General features: G+C 44.3%; 1 protein-coding gene across 17 annotated transcripts in view; it reads left to right on the top strand.

Moving 5' to 3' along the window:
* The window catches only part of rap1gapa (RAP1 GTPase activating protein a), an 84,957-nt gene that overhangs the window by 41,499 nt on the left and 21,197 nt on the right, over positions 1–22,261 (top strand). For 9 of the 17 annotated variants that reach the window (XR_007398391.1, XR_007398383.1, XR_007398379.1 and 6 more), the window contains 6 exons: positions 13,081–13,171; positions 17,289–17,324; positions 19,205–19,252; positions 19,965–20,003; positions 20,793–20,978; positions 22,012–22,115. Coding sequence is in view for 3 of the 17 variants with exons in the window: in XM_049016275.1 (XP_048872232.1) it covers positions 13,081–13,171; positions 17,289–17,324; positions 19,205–19,252; positions 19,965–20,003; positions 20,793–20,978; positions 22,012–22,115 (504 nt within the window). In the remaining 14 variants the exon portion in view is untranslated. Of the gene's footprint in view, positions 1–8,314; positions 8,634–13,080; positions 13,172–15,845; positions 16,087–16,107; positions 16,269–17,288; positions 17,325–17,541; positions 18,875–19,204; positions 19,253–19,964; positions 20,004–20,792; positions 20,979–22,011; positions 22,116–22,261 lie in introns of those variants that run through there. The other 8 variants (XR_007398380.1, XR_007398382.1, XR_007398392.1 and 5 more) reach the window with 7 other exon arrangements.

The raw sequence follows: 22,261 nt of genomic DNA, 5'->3' as shown, positions 1-22,261 counted from the left end.
CCCCACACAAAACCATAACTACCATGATCGTAAAGCAACAAATCCACGCAGAATCATCATATATACATAAGTGTGGCCGTGACAATCAGGCGTTTTTAGCTCTTGTAACTTGACGCGAAGGTTTCTGGTGAGTCAGAGGTGTTTGTCTTCCTCAGATCTCACTTGTTGGCTGAAAGGTCATTTCCCTCAGCAGCTCCTGTGGTTTTTAAATCTTTCCTTATGTGTCTGAACTGCAAAGACAGAAAACAGCTTTTTGCTAATGGTCCAATATGACGGTGTGTTGGAGGGAAGAAGCGTTGGGTCCTCGATCTCCCAGGAGCTCCAAGCTTATCATTATAGTGCCAGACCCCTTTGTGCAACCCCCTGTCACCTCTCATACATTGCGTTCCCTGACCTGAATAAATGCAGTTTGCGATTCTTTCTTTAATTCCTGAAATTCATTTTAAAAATGAATTCAAAAGGATGACGTTGGAATACAGGGGGATTTCATTCCTGTATGTGGGGGGACCCGGCTCTCCGCAGCCCTGTGAGAGACGCCTTCCAGGCCTCTGGCAACCGGCCTCAACCTGCTGGTGTAGGCTGGTGCCCAGAACAAGGGTCCGCGAGTGGCCAGGAACTCTGCTCACGCTCCATGTTCCGGTCTGCCAGCCGAAACGCAGACGAGAAGCACTTTGGTCATTAAAGTCTTCTGTTTTCATTATCGTCAGCTTCCATTTGACATCATGTCTTGGGGAATTATTTGATCCTACAGTTTTAGTGCAGGATTGAATGTAAAAATTGCCAGACGAACCCTAGATTTTTGCTTTCCTTCACCTCATGTGATTTGCGTTTCAGAGGCAAAACTGTCACTTTGCTGAGTTTGGGCTGGATTGACCATCTGGCCCCCCGGCATTTTGCCAGTGGCTGGAGGGGTATGGGGGCCATGGGGACCCCAAAATTTAATCCCCGTCCAGCCCTGTTTATACCCAACAAGAACAATGTAAGCACAGTACATTTCACTCATGCAATTAAATGTGGCAATATGTACAATATCCTATCATTGCCATTGATGTGCGAAGCGCCTTCTCGTGTGTGGTTGCCAGCACTGCTTCGTGACTCCTCCAGTCAGCACTTAGAGAAGCTCTGCATGGCTCCAAGAGATCCATCGTATGAGCGATGGGTGGTATCTTCGAAAGGGAGGAGGGGCACATCGATTATTAACCCTGCACCTAGTAAGGTATATAATATTTCTGTGTAGCTTCCGTCAATTTGAAATTGTGTTCTACTTCTGGAATTTTACGCTACATTAGTAATTTAAGATCATAATAGATGGCTGGCACTGCATGTGCTGTTATAGAAATGACCCGGCACCCTTCTGACCAATCAGATTTGAGAGTTCAACAGTGCCGTGGTATAAATGCCGTGAAAACGTTTCTGCGGAACCGTTTATGTGTGCCCTGTGTAGCGGACAATGATGCAGTGCAGTACAGTGCCATACAATACAGTGATCAGAGTTTTGGGGCTTACACCTGACCTTTTCTGGGTGTGAAATGTTAAAGTTAATTTCTCTCTCTAGTGTGGAGCAGGTGCTACTCTTAGATCTGGTAATTAGGTGATGAAGATGTGTACAAGTAAGGAAATCTGCAGACTATGTTGGACTCTGGGCCTCCAGGACCAGAACTGGGGACACTGGTATATAGAGACTCCTTCATACAGCGTAGTGAAAACTCGATTTGACCATTTTCACCATGTCATTAGTAATATGAAAAAATATGCTTTTTGGACTAATACGCTTAAATGGTATTTTAACTGTCCCACCTTTATTTGATCCCCTTTCTATCTCCACCACTGATTATACCCAGAAACAGGATGGTGCCCCCTGTTGCTTTGGCTGACTAATAACTGTTTCCTAAGATCTAAACTTCAAAGCCACAGGCTCTTACAAGATGATAGATCAACCTATGGAGGCCTGATTCCTGACCCGGTCCTCAGGGACCCACAGACGGTCCACATTTTTGTTCCCTCCCAGCTCCTGGTGGACTCTCTGTGGGTCCCCAAGGATCTGACTGGAAAACACTGCTATAGAGTGTAGTATGCTTAATGGTTTGACACACAAGTGGTGCCGGCTAGATACGCACCTGAAGGGCTGAGCCTTTGTTCGTCTGGAAACTCCCCTGCTACTTATTTGTTGGTAATGGATTTGTGGCAGGAAGCCGAGCAGATGGGTCACTGTGCCGACACACCTGCACAATGACATGCTGAAGCCACTAGCAGCTGGGAAACCAGCGTTTGTGCTTAAGAATGGCAGCCCATGAAAGTGAATAATCTCCGTATGGGGTTCAAGCTTAAGAGTCAGATTGGGAGCACTGCTGAAATACCTTCTGCTGCCCCTGAATGCGTGTAATAGTGCCCCTTGTAGTCGGCACGGTGAATGATACAGCTGACATTCAGTCCTCACTGCAGCCCTCATACAGATTAATGTTCTGAAAATGTGTGCGTCTCAGTCACGGGGGATGGGGAATCTGCATCCACACTGCGTCCCCCACGGTCGGTCCATGTTTTTGCTCCCTCCAAGCCCCTTATTGGGCAGTCAACATTTTTGCCGGACAGAACATTACACCAGTTTTGGAAGCATTATCGGTTAGCCGCTGTTTGTTTCGGGGTCTTTTATCTTACATACTGTACTACCACCTGATTGGCTACACAGGAAACTGGGTTTTCCTTAAACATTTCAGGTCACGTGAACTTTACCTTCTACTGTAAATGTATTTTACCTGCAAAATGTCTTGCTAGCTGTTTAAATTGTGGCTCATGTTGTTTAATACTTGTTGCACTGGGTGTGTACGACAGGTGAAGTGTTGCTTTGGGGAGAGAATCAATGGAAATGTGAGATGCCAGAGATGAAGTCATTCTCTCAGCCACTGCTAATTGCCTGCCCTTAGTTAGGTTGTGCATCTGCGCAAGGATGATGGATCATTTTCTTCCAGTCATGTCTTTTATTGCATATCAGATTACCCCCCCTGCCCTTATTCTAATGTTCATAGCATTGATGGGTTGAAAGCACCTCCATTTCATTGTCTTATGTTGATTTTAGGAAAATGGGTTATTAGATTATGGACCAGGTGAAACAAGAACGTGTTGGAACCCTGCACTCTGTACTCATGTTTGGGGTCAAACTAACTGCAATTTTAAACGTTTTGTAATTTATTTTTACATTAATTCACTTCAGATTTTTTCTACTACTAAGGGCCATCCCATAATTTTTTGACCATTTGATGGCACCAGAGCTCCAGTTTTCGCCCCTAACGCTCCACACACACAATGAAAGCAGATGGAAATATCTGGTTTCACCCTAAGATAATTAATTTAATGCCTAAAATGTGATGACTTGTCCTAAAGAGACCAAAATGTATAAATATCACACACATTTTCAAATGACATATTTTTGTAAAACTCTTTCTACTTTTCCTACAGGTTTCCCATATTTATTTGAATTGATTTTCTGCATTTAAATTAGATTAGATAGTAAAATAAGATGAACTTTATTAATCCCATAAAAGGCAATTTCGGTGTTACAGCAGCAGTTATAGACAGGATCAGACATTAGACACAACACAAGAGAACAGAATAAAGGGACGTATATACAGCCCCCCCCCCCCATAATATTTTGGACAAAGAAACGTTTTTCCATGATTTACCTCTCTGCTCCACAGTTTAAAATTCAAACATCAAACAGTTCAGACGTGATTAAAACACACATTCCAGACTTAAATTTTAAGATATTTGCATACTTTTCGGTTTATCCATGTAGAAATTACAGCGCTTTTTATAGACAGTCCCCCCCATCTCAGGGCATGTTTGGGATATGGGCGTGTTTATTAAAGCAGGCATGTTTAGTACTTTGTTGCATATCCCTCGAATGCAAGGGGTCTGCGACTCATAGGCATCGCCGGCTACTCAGTACCTTCTGCTCTGCCGAGCCTCTAATTCAGCCACTGCTTGTCTTGGGGGGCTTGTGTCCCCTTAAGTTTCCTCTTTGCCATATGGATGACAGGCTCAGCCGGAGATAAATACGGCGACTGGCTTGACCATTGAAGAATGTTACATTTTTTTGGCTTTTGCCTTAGCAGTGTGTTTCGGAACTTCATCTTGTCGCTGGATCGGAGATCGGAGGCATTTAGTGGAACTTGAGCAGATAAGATGTTTTTACACACCTCTGATTTCTCTGTCTGACTGACAGCATTTACATCGACAGTGAAGATCAGAGTCCCAGTGCCAAACATGCCCCCCCCCCCCCCCCCAAACCAGCTGGGATGCTTTGGATCTTGGGCAGTTCCTTTTCATCTCCACATTTTCCTCTTGCCATCATTCAGGCTAATCTTGGTCTCGTCTGTCCATAAGACCTTTTTTTTTCAAAATTCTGCAAGGTCTTTTAAGTGCTTTTTTTGCAAACTGTAATCTGGTCATCCTGTTTTTCTGGTGTCTTGCTGCATGTGTGTCTATGTTCATGAAGGCTTCTGCAGATATTAGTCTCCGACAAAGACCCAGCTGCCTCCCGAAGAGCGTTTCTGGTCTGTCGGACAGACATTTGGGGATTTAGGGATGTTCAAAAACAGCAGCTGGAGGAACTTAAGGTGCTCTTTGTTTTTTTTGTTCCCTTTGGGAGGTGAGCAAATACAAAAAACTGAAGCAATCTGACAACAATTAATACGGCCTCATAGTGACTAAAGACTGCAAGAAACGTAGATAACAGCAAGGATTAAACGTGAAAACCCGACCTACTGCAGCTACCTGCCGTAATGCCAGGCAATCTTCAAAACATCTCAAGCTGACACAAAGTCATATTTTTAAAAATGACCATTTGCAGCTAATAATGCAAATTATTGTCTTATAAATTATTATCAATCACAATATGATGTTTTGTTCAGTAAACTGCACGGTGCTGTTGAGATAAATATGTTCAGTTAAGGTGTGTGGCATTCTTTGAATGCAGAAATTGCTTGTGCTGAGACTCTACCATCTGAAACAGGTATTGCTTTTCCTTGTGACAATGTGACCGCATATAAACATCAGTGGCAAACTCTTTGGCTGAGCTCTATGAACAATGTACTGTAACCAGACAACGAAATAGCAGCCGCGGTCTAATACCTGGGATTGTTATATGCAAAGTGACGAGTGGCAGGATATATAAACGCAGGCCGAGAGGTTGTATGGTTCAGTGTGACGAGACACCAAAGAATGACAATAAGAATAAGAAGTAGTAGTAATGATAATATTAATAACAATTAATATAAATTAATATTAATAGCAATTATTGTAAGACAGCAATGCAGCAAAACATCAATAACAAAAAGATTTCTCAGTTAGCTGGGTTAACTTAAGCTAGAAGTGATGATTGTCCAATAAGAAATCTTACCTGAACTCTAACTGGACGATTATTACTTTTAACCCCCCCCCCGCCAAGCAACATACACTAGGGTTAATTATATAAATATAAATAAATGTAAAAGACTTAATTTAACGCAACAACGTATTGATGACGGAATCATTTCAGATGAAATGCAGCCGAAATTTAAACCATGTAGACATTTTTACCGTGTTTGATGTAGCCACTAGCTAGCAGTAGGCGTCTGCTGACATCAGAGTAAGTGCGATGTTAACTCGCGACGGCACGTGAGGCGCAGTGACGTCTCTGTTGCCTGAGCTCCAGAGGGCAAATATTTCATTTGACAGCTCGGGCATTTCAGTGGCACCAAAATGAGGTGATGAAGTCTGTGCTGCAGTACGGTCAGATTAATTAGCTGCGTGGCGGATTAAGTCCTTTTAGCGATATCTGCCAGGCACTACTGCATTTGTGACTAAGCAAAACAGTTCTGCCCTGTCTTCTGAGAGAACTCCTCTTAAACACTACATAAGCCCCCCCCCCCACACAATCAACAAAAGAGCATAGGAGGGAAGGCTGCTATGAGATCAAAATACAATGTGAGAATAATAGGGTTCACACCAGACACTGCAGTCTCACATTCGTGCTCTTCACCAGCACTGCACCAGCACTGCACCTAGCCCCACATACTGCCTCTGGGTGAAGGGCCCGTGTAAATATTAGTTCTCCATCTGCATTTCTTCCCAGTTTGGTATTATCCTACTCTCTTCCTGATGACACACAGCACCCCACACACCGAGGGGAGCAGCCTGGGCCACACCTCCTTCGCTGGCCACACCGTTACCTGCCATGTCCTCCGTCCAATGGGTGGCGGCCTGATGGGGGAGCACCACCTGCTCGAATCTGACTCCCAGCCCCATGGGAGCCTGGGTGAGAGTAGATGGGGCTGTGATGCATTGAACAGGGTGGCTTTTTGCTTCCAGCTGGGCCCCCTCAATGGCTCAGTCGACACATCAGGAGCCCTGTGAATATCAATAAAGCTGTGGCCATTGAGGGATAGGAGTCTGACTTAGTAAGGAAAAGTGTTAACGATGCCCCAGTGTTTTGATGATCGTTTGAACACAGACACTGTTAGTTACTTATGATCAAGGGGGAAATGATATTCCACCAGACCAGCAGAGGGCAGGTGTATTGCAGCACACACAAATACAGTGTAGCGAAGCACGTAAACATTTATCTACAGTTTTAAAGTTGTCAGTCTAGGCTTGGCTGGTATTACAGTAATAAGGCGGACTGCCATACACTGAAATCTTTGCACCTGGCGGAATTCATCACCAAAATTTCCAAATGCTTGAATCGTGCTGCTTTTTAAAATACTGTATTACCTTGATATAATGTCTAGACACTATGATAAGTTCGGTGTGCAGGTACCTCCGACCTTCCTCATACAGCTGCTCACCACAACTATGTCAACAAGAAGAACAGTTATCCTTTCTCTACTCTTTTGCCGTTGACGGCTGATCTGTGAAAGTTCGTGCTGCCACCTACTGGAAATACCTAATCGATTATCTTGCACATGCGCAGTCAATGTGTATGAACGTGCAAGTTTTCCGCTAGAGAAAAATCAGAACTACACGCACACCGACCGCAGCCATGCGCAGCCAACCCCTGATGATGTAATTTATGTCATGGCCCCCACATCTGTAACCAAAAGCACACATGGAAAAGTGAATTGGTCTTCAGGATCCTTACACTCCAGGAGGTCCCCCGTTATATGCAAATTCACTCACACGGGAATTGAGGACAACCTTGTTGGGGACCCTACCTTGTTGGGGAGGGTTTTTTGGGGGGTAAAATACTGTCCTTAATTTGAATTTGAGCCACCATTCAATACCTGTTGTTTTTCTACACTGTATTACATTATATGATTTTTGCTGATTCTGCAGAAATGAGACTCTGCAGGTGGATTCCCACACCGTCTCGCTAAATGCTAATGGTGCTTTACTAGTAGCACTGCACTCTGACGATTACTCTAAGGAAGAAGGATAAAACTGGTAGTGAGGTGAAATGCAAATCCAAAAAGTATTGCAGGGGTTGGAGAAGCGCATGCTTGATCTAAGCGCATCATTGAAGTCTAGTACCTTTAAGGAGAGAGTAAATGCTCCGAGCCCCCCAGGGAACACAGTGAGGGCCTCTAGGGACTCATCAAAAAAGAGAAAAATATTCTGGAATTAATTTTCAGACTTTTTTTTCCAGGTTATTTTTATGACCCATTTTCTTTTACAGTTCAGTTTCACATTGATTTTAGAATTTAATGCAACATTAATGACCCTTATTGGCCACAATTCTTCATATGACTTTGGGAGCTGTAAGTACCTTTAGATAATGTGTCAGTTGCATATTGCTCCTGCATTTGCTGTGCACCATTATCCTACATTATCCTCACACATCTGTCAATAATACCAGCTTTCCCACTGAACTACTCTAGATTTGCTTCCTAACATTTCTATGATTAATTTAATCCTACGACCTGGTCAGAATAAGTATTTACAAGATGCATTGTGGGATGGATACATGGATGGATAGATATTCCTAGTAATTTGTTTTTCAGCCTGTTGATTATAAATCTCTTACGACTAAGTGAGATTCAGTATTATGGGATGCTGACAAAGCTGAGCTTTGTTACAGTGTGATGGGTGCAATTACCTGATTGCACCTTTTTTAAAGAAAATATTTTTCCAATTTTGGTTTCCCTGGCAACAGCCCCAGCCAGGGAGGCACGCTGTTTAATTAGGATTCGGCATTTGGAAATCGCCCTTTTCAAGTCACTCTGATAGGCAGGCTTCACTCTCTCTACTACGCCAGCCTTTAGGGGGAGGGAGAGAGAGAGGGAGAGAAGGAGAAAGAGGGTGAGAAAGAGAAAGATAGGGTAGGAGAGAAGAAGAGATCAAGAGGGAGGGAGAGAAACGGAGAGGGAGAGTGAGAGGGAGAGAGAGAGAGGGAGAGAGAAAGAGAGAGAGGGAGAGAGCAGAAGATGATACAAGAGCTGCGTATAACGGGGCGGAGGAGAGCGGCGCTGGCAGTAAGTAGATGAGAGGGAAGCAGATGAAACGAGAGGATCCAGCTGCAGGTAGACGAGAGGGAGAGAGTGTGTGACAGAGAGAGAGATCGAAGCAGTGTGGGGGAGAGATCCCTGCTCCAACATCCCGACGGGATCCCGAGGACACGTTTCAGTTCCACACCCTCCGGCAGACCAGAGACCAGCCCACCAGTAAGTGAGTTTCTGTGACGATGCGTCTGCTCACGCTGGACCGAGCAGGGGGGTGATCGTGCCGATCGTGGCGGCATGTGTGAGGTGCCACACGTGTGGAGCTGGCGGGGGAGGGGTGGGGACTCCCAGACTGCATGCTGATCTCCAGTGGTGCCCACGGGGGGTTTATGGGGACCTAGGCTACCCTCGGGCATCACCACATGCGTGCACCCTGGTCCATCATCCCGCTGGCTGGAGGTGTGCAGCGGACAGCGCATCCGCCCCCCAGGGATCACTGGCTGTCGCATGGACGGACAGCTTGCCACTGCTATGGCACAGCACAATAGTCGTTTATGTCAATTATGCAGTCTGTGTTATTCTGTGTTTTTATATGAATTTCGTTAGTACATGCAATATTATCTTATGTCAAGAATAATTTATTATTTTTATCATAAAATTTCAATCTCTGCGTTTACACCTGTTTAAAGGAGCTTGAACTCTAATGGCTACATTTCACACTGACTATAGGACAGGAGTGTGAGCAGAAAGTTTTATAGAAATTAATTTCTCTACTAGAAGCCTTTTTTGTTTTTTTTTGATGGTATTGCAACATAGTGCCGCCCATTTCGCAAACAGAATCAAGAGCGAGTCCCTCACGCTTTTCAACTTCTGTATCTCTGTAAAGATATTCAGGGTCTGAGTTTAATGTGTGACACACAGTTTCAGAATCGCTGAGTAAGACATAGTGTTTACATAAAGCCCACAACCAGGACGGAACACCCGCAATTCTCCAAATTGCTCCACTTTACGAACAATCGCCTTATGGCAGTTTGCTTTTACGAAAGACCCGCTGTACATTAGCGCCAGTTTTCACTAACTGTAAGAAATCCAATGGGGATTTTCACTTACAGTCATGCGGTGTATAACGATGTTTCGGTCAAACGACGGACCGCATATACGACGGTGATCCAATAAGATCTGAAAAATATAGCCTAGGTGTATAGTAGGCTATACCGTATAGCCCTGGTGTATAGCGGGCTGTACCGTATACCCCTGGTGTATAGCGGGCTGTACCGTATACCCCTGGTGTATAGCGGGCTGTACCGTATAGCCCTGGTGTATAGCGGCCTGTACCGTCAGAGTGAACTTACACAAAATCTATGTTCTCGCAACAGTGAAATTACCTAATGATTACAATGACATTTCTTACAATGTACTCATGTTGTTAAATGATGCACGACTGTATTGATTCTGCTGAGTGAAACTACAGACACATTATTTCTCTTACTTCAATGTACTGTAGGCTGTGCATGTGTCATATCTTTCTTGCTTTTGCTATACAGTATGTTAGTATTTTAGGTTTCATGTGTTGTCTGGTATGATTAGCTAGTTTATTTTTGGGGTCTGGGAAGGCTGAAAATCTTTTGCGCATTATAAATTAATGGCAATTGCTTCATTGCTTTACTCCATTTATATGCAAAATTTTTCCAGCATTTCCAGATCCATTTCAGCTTACAAAAGGCTTCATAGGAACGCTCCACTTTCATAAAGCCGGGGATACCTGTACTCCATAAAGACCTGGAAACCAGAGTGGGCTGTGAGGGCCCTTTGTAGATCCTCTGGATGTTGGGGGTGGGGGGTAAGTGTTGGGGGTGGTATGGAAAGTGCAAAGGACCAGGCAATGACAAAAAGCGATTTGCCCATTTTTTTAAAATCACGCATAAAATACTAACCTGAACTCAACGTGAGCCCAAAGAAACCAACCATAAAAGACTGATCCGTACCCAGTCCGATACCCGATACCTTGTTGGGATCATTTCAGGGTTTAGTATAACGTCACAGTCACAAAAGACTCCATCAAGGATTCCCACCTCTGCCTAACGGAAGTTTGATTTGCCAGTTTGACTTATTCCTTATCTTCCTGTAAATGGGAGCTTGGGAAGATGCTGACAGCAGTGGCCTTGATGGGTTTGCTGAAGCTTGAAAAGCATAGTTCCATTCCCTCAGAAGACTTTCAGTTTAGGAGCTGGGTGCTGGAGTTAGTGCAGGGTGAGACTGAAGGGGTTAAGGGGCGTGAGAGTCATTCCACTCCACCAGGCTTTAGCATGAACATCTTCAGCTGCAGGTCCAAAAGGCTCTGTGGTTGGAGAGGCTGAGATGGAAAGCGGTACGAACAGTGTAGTCCAGTCGGATTACTCAGGATGTAGAGTATGGAACCAACAGACTCGCTCACTGAGGAACTGTTAGTGGGGTCTGCAGGGAAGGAAGCTGTGCCCAATCACATTCAGTATCGCCATTGTGCTCATCAGTGTTATACTGAAACAACAGTGATGTGTTGAGGTTCTCTGTATATTTCCTGCATTAAAAAGCAGCTTTTTACAGAACTATAACATCAACTGTAAGCCATGCAGTCCATCTTCCTACTGTTTATGCAGTACAGGGGAACACCCTGCACTGGATGCCAGTCCATCACTGGGCACATTCTCAAAATCACGCACTATGGGCAATTTAGAGGCTAAATGCATGTCATCCTACTACATTTGCTAGCCAGTGTACCTGAAAAGAACCCGCACAGTCCTGGGAGAAGATGCATACGTACACACAGTGTGAGCTTATTTACATTTTTTGTCCGTTCCTGTACTCTCCCTGCAATGGGTTGGTGCCGCACCCTGGCTTATTCCCTGCCTCGCACCCATCAGGATAGGATCCGGACAACAATAGGTGTGGCAATGGGAACAGGTGTTACACATGACCTTGGGTGCGAGTGGCCCACGAAGCTGATATGATTCATTGAAACATACAGAGATAGAATCTCACTAAAACATAAAGTGTTTGATCCTTACTTTGCTTGCCGCCTGGCTTTTGAGAGGACAGACTCTCACACCTGCTCAGAGTTGCTCACATAACTACCTTAATGATGCCATATCAGATGGGATCCCCCAATGAGAGGAGGTCAAGGTTCCGGATGCTTCATGTGACATATTTACCTACTTCAGACTTGCCAAGGCTGCTGTGCCAGTTTGCGGGAGGACTGGCTAAATTTTGCCAGAGAATGAGCTTTTATGGGGGTTGCCAGGCTGGATCATTCCATATATTTAATATTCCTGTAGATTTTTCTTTCAAACTGGTTGATTTCAAGGCACTTTTTTTCCAGCCAAATGAATGATCGCAGACAAAATATACTTACTTCTTAAGCATAAACAGATTTAATATTTTAATTACATGTCAGAATTAGTTTAATTTAAAGTTTAGTAGGTGACTACCTGTGCCAATGAGCCCTAATGGAGAAATGTGAGAAATTGTGCAAATGGAGAAAAGAAAAATGGAGAAATTTTGTGCAAAACTTAATTTCATTTTCTGGGACGATACTTAAACATGAATATGTGGGGAAAAAAGCAAAGGTCTTGTGGCAGTGTGGGAGAAGCGTTCCAAAGGCTTGAGACTAGCAGGTCTGCTGGTGCACATCGCTGAAGCCGGGTAACACAGAGCAGGTCAGGTCGATGCTTTGCATAGGAGACAAACCACACAGTTCAGTGCTACGTTTAGACTAGGGACCTCAACACACAGAGCACCAGCCAAGGCCAAAGATTGCTGGAACACTGTAGTAAGGCATTGATGTCCAATATGTGCAATTCTAACCTATAATGTTTTTAATGACTGCATTTTTAATGCAGTCTCTGTAAGGATAACCTTTCAAACAACTGCAGTTTGGGGGGCATGTTTTAAAAATGACTAAGTGAGCATTACGAAGGAACCACCTGAAGAGTATATCAGGAATATTTTTTTGTATTCTGTTGCTGTGTTCTTGTCGTTTTCTCGTCTTACATTCTCGGCATTTTATTTTTCTGGGAGACATTTCGAGAACTGAAGAGAAGATGAAAATCAGTGCCGTGCAGGCATATCATCTCTGTACATCTGTGAGGAAGGTGGCAGCTTGATGTTTTGCAGACTGCAGTTGACAACTAATGTTTTGTTGTATAAGGAATGTAATTTGTTTTTATTGTCGACACGACACAATGCAGTGATGATTTTGCAGATGCTTACTGTATGTCTATAGTCCAGAATTAAAACCCACTCTTTTATTTCCTCGTATTTGTGCAGTCAGTTTAGCCTGGGATTCAAGGCATTCAGGTTTGACTGAAAATGTTATATATTGGATTTCCTGGTATTTCAGTAATGGGGGATTTTCAGAATGCTGCCTGCAGTTTCGCACCCAAATGCCACATGGCATTAAGTGTGGCCGGCCCCACCCAGCCCCACCCAGCCCCACCGAGCCCCACCGAGCCCCACCCAGCCCCACCGAGCGCCACCCAGCCCCACCGAGCGCCACCCAGCCCCACCGAGCGCCACCCAGCCCCACCCAGCCCCACCGAGCGCCACCCAGCCCCACCGAGCGCCACCCAGCCCCACGTCTCTCACATGTCTCTGTTCATGTTACCAGCATCGTTTGTGTCTCTCTGGCTTTCAGGAAACAGGATGGAGGGGATCGTGTCTCAAGCACACTAGCACCAGCTTCCTTCCAGTCCCCGCCTCCGCTGACCACTCTGCCGTTTGCGAAGGTAGGGTGGGTGGGTGTAATTATTTCCTGGACCTCCTTGGTTTCTGCACCATTAGCAGAAATTCCGCTGATTTCCTGATCACCTCCCCTCTCTGCTCTCAGTCCATCTGCTTCTGTCCTCGTCTCTCTCTTCCGAACCTCCATTTCTCTCCTCCCATCTTAACTGACCCGTACCTGTAGATATAAACTTATGCTCCTGTACATGTTGCTCACTAAGGTCACCCACTCTCCTGAAGTGAACTGCTTCCCTCTGCTGGAAATTGCGGGTGACTACTCAGGGACAGGGTAAAGCTTGCTGAGTGCTTTGTCTGCCAAGTGGTGCTTAGACAGCAGTTGGATGACATCCAGCACCACTCCTGCTGAAGTTCCTTCTCATAATCCATAATGTGTGGCTTAAACAATGCACATAAAATGCTATTTTTCCTAATTCATGCTAGACTAGCAGGAGTAGCTGCACATTTTGCACGCATTATTCTGCATTAGAATTGCAGTGTACTAAAATACAGACACTTAGGTGGCTAGAGGAAGCTGCATTGCAGTGTGCAAAGCATGGTTTATGGTCAGAGATGCACATAAATGGTACGCATGTACGCATTCACCTTAAAAAGCGATAAACGTGCGGTAATTGATTGTAACAGCGCAAATGTGTGCAAATGCATGCGCATTAAATGTGCATTTGGGGTGATATGACAAGACATGATTGTGCATTTTAACATTTATATGCAATGTTGCACTTCGTGGTATAAGAGTTAAAATGTATGGTAAGTACATGTTATAGCAGCACAAATGCACATAAAATAAGGATGCCTTTGCTCTGTTACAACAATCGATTGCCGCACATATTGCCTGTAGCGGTGACTGCCTGCTGGCCTACCAGTTATGCGCATCCCTGGCTTTGGTTCCGAATTTGAACCAAGAACCAAAGTTCTTTCGTGGAAGTAACGTTAGCATTGGGGTCACTGTCTGAATGATGCAGGATGGGGTTTAAGGGGTTGAAACGTGCAACAGAAGATTGCCTGGCTGTGAATATAACCCACCCAGGACAGGGGAGCTCTGTTTGAAGGCACAAAGGGGCAGTGGGCCCCAAGGGTCACACATCGGCGTTCTTTCAGCGTTCCTGATGCCGTGCTTTGCCAGTGTCGGCCCGCTTCCTGCACATCCATCAATAATCTGCTCCACAAAGAAACCGATTCTACCTTCTGTTTGCTCTCTGTGCCTGTATAACTGGAGAACTGTCCCTTTAAATGTTAAATTGATGTTTTTGTTTGAGTGAGTGTCATGACAGAGATGAATTGTTTTGTTTTTTGTGTATTTGCTGTAAATAATGGCTACATTTTCAAAAGAACAATGTATTTTGTGCATTTTCAGCTAGGAGGCCCAGACCAGAGGGCTTTCGGTCTCCCCAGCGTGTCACACTTTAGCCAGGAGCTAAAAGCACGTCTCCATTTACTACAGTGAGCAAAGACAGTTCAGAACAGCGAGCAGCTGCTGTGCTTGATAAATCCTTTAGTTCAGTGTCTCCCAGCCCAGTCTTCAGGGACCCCCCAGACAATCCTTGATTTTGCTCGAGGGAGAAAAAATGTGGGCTGTCTGGCAGGAAACAGGGAGGGAGCAAAGGAAGAACTATCTGGGGGTCCCTGAAAACCGGGGGTTTTGGGGGGGGGGGGGCACTTCTTCTTTTTTTACCTGAGGGTGTTAAACCTCCAAAATGGTGACCTTTAATGTGTTCCTCTCAACATTTTAAAAGGTCTGTTAAGTATATTATGACCTTTTTGTTAATGCAGGTACATTTTATATTTTTGCATTATATTATATGTCGCATTATTAATATGAAATGGGGCCGAGTATCTGACAAGGGCACTGAGCCAGAGTTAAACGAAGTGCAGAGTAATGAAATTCGAGTGCCAGTTTAATCCCATATGGAAAAACACATTTAAAACCATGGTGTCATGATTTCCTCTCAGTTTCTGCATGGATGAGATGGTTCTGGACTGGCACACAGACAGTAACGCTGTACAATATATGTATAAGATATGACTGTGGTACATTTCTAAATTTGTTTGTGAGCGTAAATATATTATCAAATGATTAGAAGCTGTTTGTTAATTGTTAAAGAGCAAATCCAAAACTAAAACACCATTTTAAAGTAAGGCTCCGCTTTGCCACTTATGAATGGTAGTAACTCATTAATTAAAAGATCTGTAATAAGTTTTTATATTTCGTTTTTTTATTGTTTATAATTGTCTACTGATGATTTACGATTAATTAGCTGATCATAAAAAACTGTAAACCCTTTATTAGGGTAGTCTTATTGTAAAGTGGTTCCACGTTAAGGTGTTACCAGTAATTTTTATTTTATCAATCGCTGCTGTTTCCCATTTGGATGTAATACGGCACATCCAGGCCTTTGCCCACTTCGGAAGCATCGAGGATGTTACTGCTGTTTGAACTTTGATGTGTGAATAGGGATGTGGAGCTTCAGGCTTTGCTTGCAGAGAACCATGTCTCTGCTGTGGTGCGTGCTGGTGGTAAGGCTCCATCTCCACCGCCATGGGGGTGCAGGGGCCTGTCTAGGGAAGGGGGGGCACTGCCAGGAGAGCTGAAGAGGCTCCGCCTCTGGGGATTCTGTGCCAGGGAGCGAGCAGAATAGTCAGGGCGAGGCGGGGGTAGGGGTGGGACACCCACGCTGTGTCTGCTAAGGGAGTGTTGGCATTGGCCGGGGGGACATGGAGGAGCAACCCGCCCCCCCCCACGCACGTGCGCAGAGTGACACTGCGCCTCGCAGTGCCGATGAGCCTCCCGTTAGTGACTCGCTCTCTGGAAGAGCTTGTAAAGGTGCTGTTTGTGTGAGATCGGCTGAAAGTCACCGTGGCGACGTGAGGCCCCCCCAGGGTCATGGCGAGATTGGGAGACAAAGTAAGTGTCCCATCGACCGCAGGGCTGGGCGCAGTCTGCACCACCATCTGAGTCGCTCGTGGTATGAAGTCATCTCTACACCACAGCAGGACAACGTACCCTAAAACGTACCCTACAACTTCATTGGGGTTTTGTATTTTTCATTTGAATACTGTTGATTGACAGCAGTTTTGAATGGCCAGGTTCGCTACTGATATTAATATTTTGTTTTGCAACAGACTGTCTACAATTTAATTATATTAATATATTTTATGCATTCTACGTAATATGTTACAGTATATAGTACAAATCCATTGTTGTATATATGGTTTCCAGAAGTGAACTGCAGAAAGAATTAAATCCAGCAGTGCAGGGTTCAAGGGTAGTTTGAGTGTAGTTCTGTTTGTGGACAGCTGGGAAGTCGATACTCTTTTGCATTGTGGACAGTGGCACAGACTGTGTGCTCCCTGTCAGATGTCTGGTGGCACTGTGCTACATTGTACATCCTACTGGAGCTGATTAGCAACTGCGCTCCGCTAACTAGTGTTTGTTGGGATTCGACCTTCATGCTGTGTTTGTCATAATGCCCGGCCCTGAACCTCTGTACCTGTCATCTGATGTTGCGGATTGAACCTTCCCAAGCACTGTTGCTCTCTGCATTGCCACTTTGCTTTTATCTAGGTGATTTTCCCGCTGATGTACTCTTACATTGCGGAGGGGGCCGCATTTGCGGGTAAAGCCAGGTAAACTGGGTCTCCATCAGTCACGGGTACTTGGAGAGGACAGTGAGAACAGCTTCAGTGTTGCCTCTTCCAGTGGTGTGAGAGACTAGTATCTTCATCATAATGAACATTATCAATGTGGACAGCAGTGTCCTACGTGTCAGAGGTGGACATTTCAGGTCCTACGTGTCAGAGGTGGACATTTCAGGTCCAGCAAGTAAAAATCCAGACCAAGATTTTGCTTCAACCAATCAGTTGAGTCCACTGCCACTGTGACTCTTTATTACTTGCAGGACCTGAAATGTCCACCTCTGACACGTAGGACCTGAAATATCATCTTCCGGATGATGCTAAACATGGAGTAGACCAGGGTAATTATGTAGCTGTACCAAAGAAGCTATGACAGCAGTTAAAAATTAGCATTAGTCAAAATAGCCTTGAGCGCATATCATGGCCTTCGAAACCTTTCTTCTTCTTTTCATCCAGTTTTTCTTTTTCCAGACCACAGAATTATTTGAAATGATTGAGAAAGTGCAGGTAAGGGGGTTTTTTCCGTTTTTGGATCTCTTTCGGATTAACATTTCTTTGAAAGCTGAACTATTCTATCAATTTCTAACCATTCTGAAATAAAGATTTATATAACTTATTTATTTATATATTTAAATTCTTTCTCTTTGCTGAAAAAATGTTTCAGGTTTTGAACTTTTTGGATTTAATGCTCTTTTCTTGGCATAGATGAATCCAGCAGAAATGTGCCGTGTGACTTTCTTTTTGCTAACGCTTTCCTCACTAACTGAATCAGGACCCTCTCATTCTTGGCCTTGCTACTGGTAAAGCTGTTGGATGCTTCTGCATGGCGCTTACCCCATGACCTACTCCGCGGCGAGCGTTTTCGCGTGCTGGTGTGTCTGTGCCGCTTAGTCAATACACCGGCACAACGCTGGGTGATGCATCATTTTGGATGTTACATTTATCGTCTTACCAACCTGCGATATATTCAATTGTTGAATCATACAATCGAAACAGAAATAAAACACAAAGTATCTATTTTTGGAGTCCAGGGTATGTTTGTGCGGCTCCAAACTTCCGGTAGACAAATTTGGAAAAATGACAAAGCATTTCCCCTTCTAAAGCTAGTGTCCAAATTACTTTTTACTTTTTTAGTCTCGTAAACTACAAAATAACTTAATGGAGGTAAGTGAAATTGGCGCGTCATTCTGAGAGTTCTGTAGCCCTGTTGCTATGATCCCCAGAGTGGGTTACTTAGCACTAGACAGAAATAGCGCTTCAGTTTCAATCAGCGATACAAGATGTACTTGGATGTTCGCTTTCTTCACTCCTATTTAAAAAAAAAAATTGAATGTGACCAAGCAGACCAGTCCCAGTTCCTGTGATCTGCGTCACCAGGACGTGTACGTACATTTCTGGGAAGGTGCACGCCAGGCTACGGCAAGGGCTTTGGTGTAAGATCAGGCTTAATGGCAGCACGGAAATGTAGTTTTGGTCTGCAAGCCTCTGTGTTGTCACCTTGCCTGTCAAGAAGGTGGCATTATGCCACGGAGCATGGAGTTGTTGCATAATTTCATTTGGATACAGCAGGTAAATATTTCAAAAACCTGAAGATGCAGCTGCACATGTAGAACATAACCAGATGGAGTTAAAACATAACGCATGCACTGAACTTTCTTAAAGGGTCGGTGTGGTCACCAGGGCACGTCATGGCAGACGGCAATGCCTTTAAGAGAGCGATTCATCGGGATAAGTCTGGCTGAGCTGGTCACACACTTTAGTAGCTTTACAGATTTCAAACTGCGCCGGGTAAAGGTCAGAATGAGAGGCAGGGATCTCTGATAACTCCGGCACTTTCTAAGCCACAACTGAGGCACATCAAAACATTCCTGTTGGCTTCACTGGTTCCTTTTACCTCCGCCTTTTGTATCAAATTCTTATCAATTTTCTTTCTGGCCGTGGTGATTTCAAAGGCTCTTGCTGTCCCAGTGCCTTTTGTCTGCCTGCGGAGGTGTCCTGGCTGGACCTCGCCCTCCTCTGGGTGTCTGTTCATGCTCATTTTCACACTCTGGATACAGGTGAAGCTCTCTTTGCTATATTTGAACCCTGTTTTTTTCACATGCTTCATTCTCTGCCCTGTTTTCCTTTGACCCCTTTGTTCTCACACAGCCTGGTAGCCTGTCTGTGAGCTCACATGTAAATTATTTAGCTGCAGGTGTGATTTAGAAGGCAGAATCAAAGCGATCCTTTGCCATTCGAAGCACGTTCCCAGGAGGGAGTGGATCGCTGTCATGTTTTGGGAGCCGTCCTGATTTGCCGAGATTGTGTTGCTATGGTTTTGACGGGGCCTGTGATGCCGCGACTCAAGCTGCCACTCAGCCTGAACGTAATTCCTGTTCATCTTGCAGAGCAACAGAATGGATGAGCAGAGGTACACCTTCCCTCCACCTCTTAAGGTACAACTCGTCTCCCAGGCTCCTAGCTAGTCGTACTGCACTCTCTGAGAAAATGTCACACCGGACCCTTCGTTAGATTGCTATGACGAGGCCCCCAAACACATATTCTGAGAGCCCCCATAAAGTGCTAGAGCTCCAGAATGTGCCAGGCTATTCCTGCCCCTATGACACCCATGGGCCATGCTAGCTTGGAGAAGAAGGATGGAATATAAGTTGTTTCTTTGACAGTATAGCAAAAGGAAATAGACCTGTATTGTTTTCCCTTTGCCAGTCAGCCTCTGCTCTGCTTTTGTGCATTTAGAGAAAAGACCCTCAGATAGAAGTTGGGCTTCTTGTTCTTTTTATGAGGTACACTGACACCATGATTTACTTGTATGGGGAAGAAATTCTATTCTGGACTGTGCTTATACACAAGAAAACAATAGTAGTCCAGTCGTTATGGTCGCTGGCTTGTTTGTGAGCCATTTGTGTGTCTGTCTTTGTGGGGAATGTGGAGATGCATTTACTGTAAGGGCACAGTCAGAAAATGCAGGAGAAATTAGCACCCAGACAGCGGCAGCCCCAGCTCATCTGCTCAGTAGACATGAGCAGCGACGACCAGCAGAGTCTGTACTTTAACACACGGGGCAAGTCATTATTTGGATATGAGTCCTTATAAACCATGATTTACAGCCTCCAAGGAGAAATGACAAATTCTTTTTTTGTTCCACAGACAGAAGAAGACTACATCCCTTACCCCAGCGTCCACGAGGTAAATCGCTGTAAATAAGCAGCAAACCGTATAGTTACCCCATTACATGTCCACGCCCTCTGGAACAGAGTATAATAATAATCTTTATTTAAATAACATTTTTCATGCTTCACATATGAGATTGAAATAAAACCAATAAAAAGTCAGAGAAGTGACTAACTTACAGACAAATGAAATTCTAGAAGGATGGAAGGAATAACTCTAATAAAAACACTCCCAGTGAAATTATTATTATCATTATTATTATCACTGTTATTATGTAAACATGCACTAACTGGATTTGAGAAAACACTTCTTTACACAGAGTGTAGTTAGAGTATGGAATAGTCTTCCTGCTAGTGTAGCACAAAGTAAGACTCTGAGTTCCTTTAAATCAGAGCTAGATAGGATTTTAACAACTCTGAGCTATTAGTTAAGGGCTCTCCAGTCGAGCTTGATGGGCCGAATGGCCTCCTCTCATTTGTAAATATCTTATGTTCTTAAATAAATAAAATACGATAAAATATAAAGGATTGAAAAGGTTAAAGTTATTAAACTATAAGCTAGCAAAAATTGGAAATAATATCGTATTTTATGGATATAGCAACAAAATGGTGAGATAAGAAATAAATAACATAGGTAGTAAAAACATCACAAGCAAAAAATACCATAATGATATAACTCATTAGGAAAACGAATGGAATCAAAAGATGACGTTTGAAAAGTTTTAAGCAACTCGGTGTGTTAGAGTGTTAAGATTCTCTGCTCGATGCACCTGATTGGCTGCCTTGCTGTCGCTGTGGTTACCAGGTGCTGGACCGCAAAAGCCCATTCCCACTGATCCTGCTGCCGCAGTTTGGCGGCTACTGGATTGAGGGCACCAATCATGAGCTGAGCTATGCCGCTGACCCAGAGCAGGTGGTGTCGCCCACGTCTCGCATTAAGCTGGAGTGCAACACCATGGCCGTCATATACAGGAAACACTTCCTGGGAAAGGTGGGAGTTCTCGCCCGGCATGGAGCTGGGAGGCACACCCTCAATCTGCACGTTCTTGTGTCAGGGACACTTCCAGTAAGCTTCTGTCAAGCAGAAACGCAGCACTTTGTTCCCAGGGAGAAAAAACATGTTTTTTTTTAATGATGACTCTCAAACAGTGTCTTTCTGGTAACATGAAGGACAAGGTCATTGCATTGTGTCCCTGTAGGCCATCGAATTACAGTCACAGCAACTCTTTGTTACCAGTGTCAGATAATGGGATCATTATGTCCGACTCCAGAAGATGCTGAGAACTCAGGGTTAAATATGCACAAATCCCCACACTGTCTCTCAGGGCACTATTAAACAGTAAATCCTTACTGAACCCAGCGTATGTCACAGATAGAAAAAGATGACAATTATTCAAATATAGCAATTGTAAGTTTGTTTCTTTGAAATGCAAGGTTTTTCCAGGTTAATTGGGCTATTTAAAAAAGATCTGTGGCAGTCATTTACTCTATTAGCGTACATACAGAGCTGAATTTCATCCCGGTTAATTAACACTTGCATCCGGGAATCCATTTGCAGAGTCTTGCAAAACAGCGGTTTATCGAACAGTAGAAATAATATAATGTAATACAGTGTAGAAATACACCGGGTATTGAAAGGCAGCTCAAATACTAATTAAGGACAATTTGTTACCCGCCCCCCCCATACCCCAAAAGGCCCTCCCCAACAAGGTGCTGTGTGTAGGTGTTGTGAGTGCGAGGATCCTGAAGCAGGGATGGGACTGGAAAGGATGGAGAGAAAATGGCAGCTCAGCCATGTCTCAGGCCACTTGGCACCCTAGTGGTGCCAAATGGAACTGCCATTCTCTCCCTGACTTCCCCCCCATGACCATAAATTGCTAACACTGTCTGTATTCAAATGATCAACCAAGAACATCGGGGCATCTTCACTACTTTTCCTTACACATTTGTAGCTGAGAGTGACACAGACAATGATGAATGTGGGGACTAAGACTCCACTAATGGTGACCCTTCTTGTTCTGAAGGAGCACTTCAATTACTACTCAGTGGACAGTGTTCTCGGACACCTGGTCTTCTCGGTGAAGTACGACGTGATCGGAGACCAGGAGCACCTCCGCCTCTTACTACGGTATCCTGATTCTTTACCACATGACTCCATCTTTCTTTCATCATTCATACATTTCTACATATGAAGTAGTTTTTGTGCATATATTTTTGTATATCACACACACACACACACACACAAAAGATTCCCTTTGATGTATTTTAATTACA

Source organism: Brienomyrus brachyistius, chromosome 6 (assembly GCF_023856365.1).
Source record: "Brienomyrus brachyistius isolate T26 chromosome 6, BBRACH_0.4, whole genome shotgun sequence".
Lineage (NCBI taxonomy): Eukaryota > Metazoa > Chordata > Actinopteri > Osteoglossiformes > Mormyridae > Brienomyrus > Brienomyrus brachyistius.
Note: the sequence above shows the minus strand (reverse complement) of the source record. Positions and strands in the feature narration are given on the sequence as shown.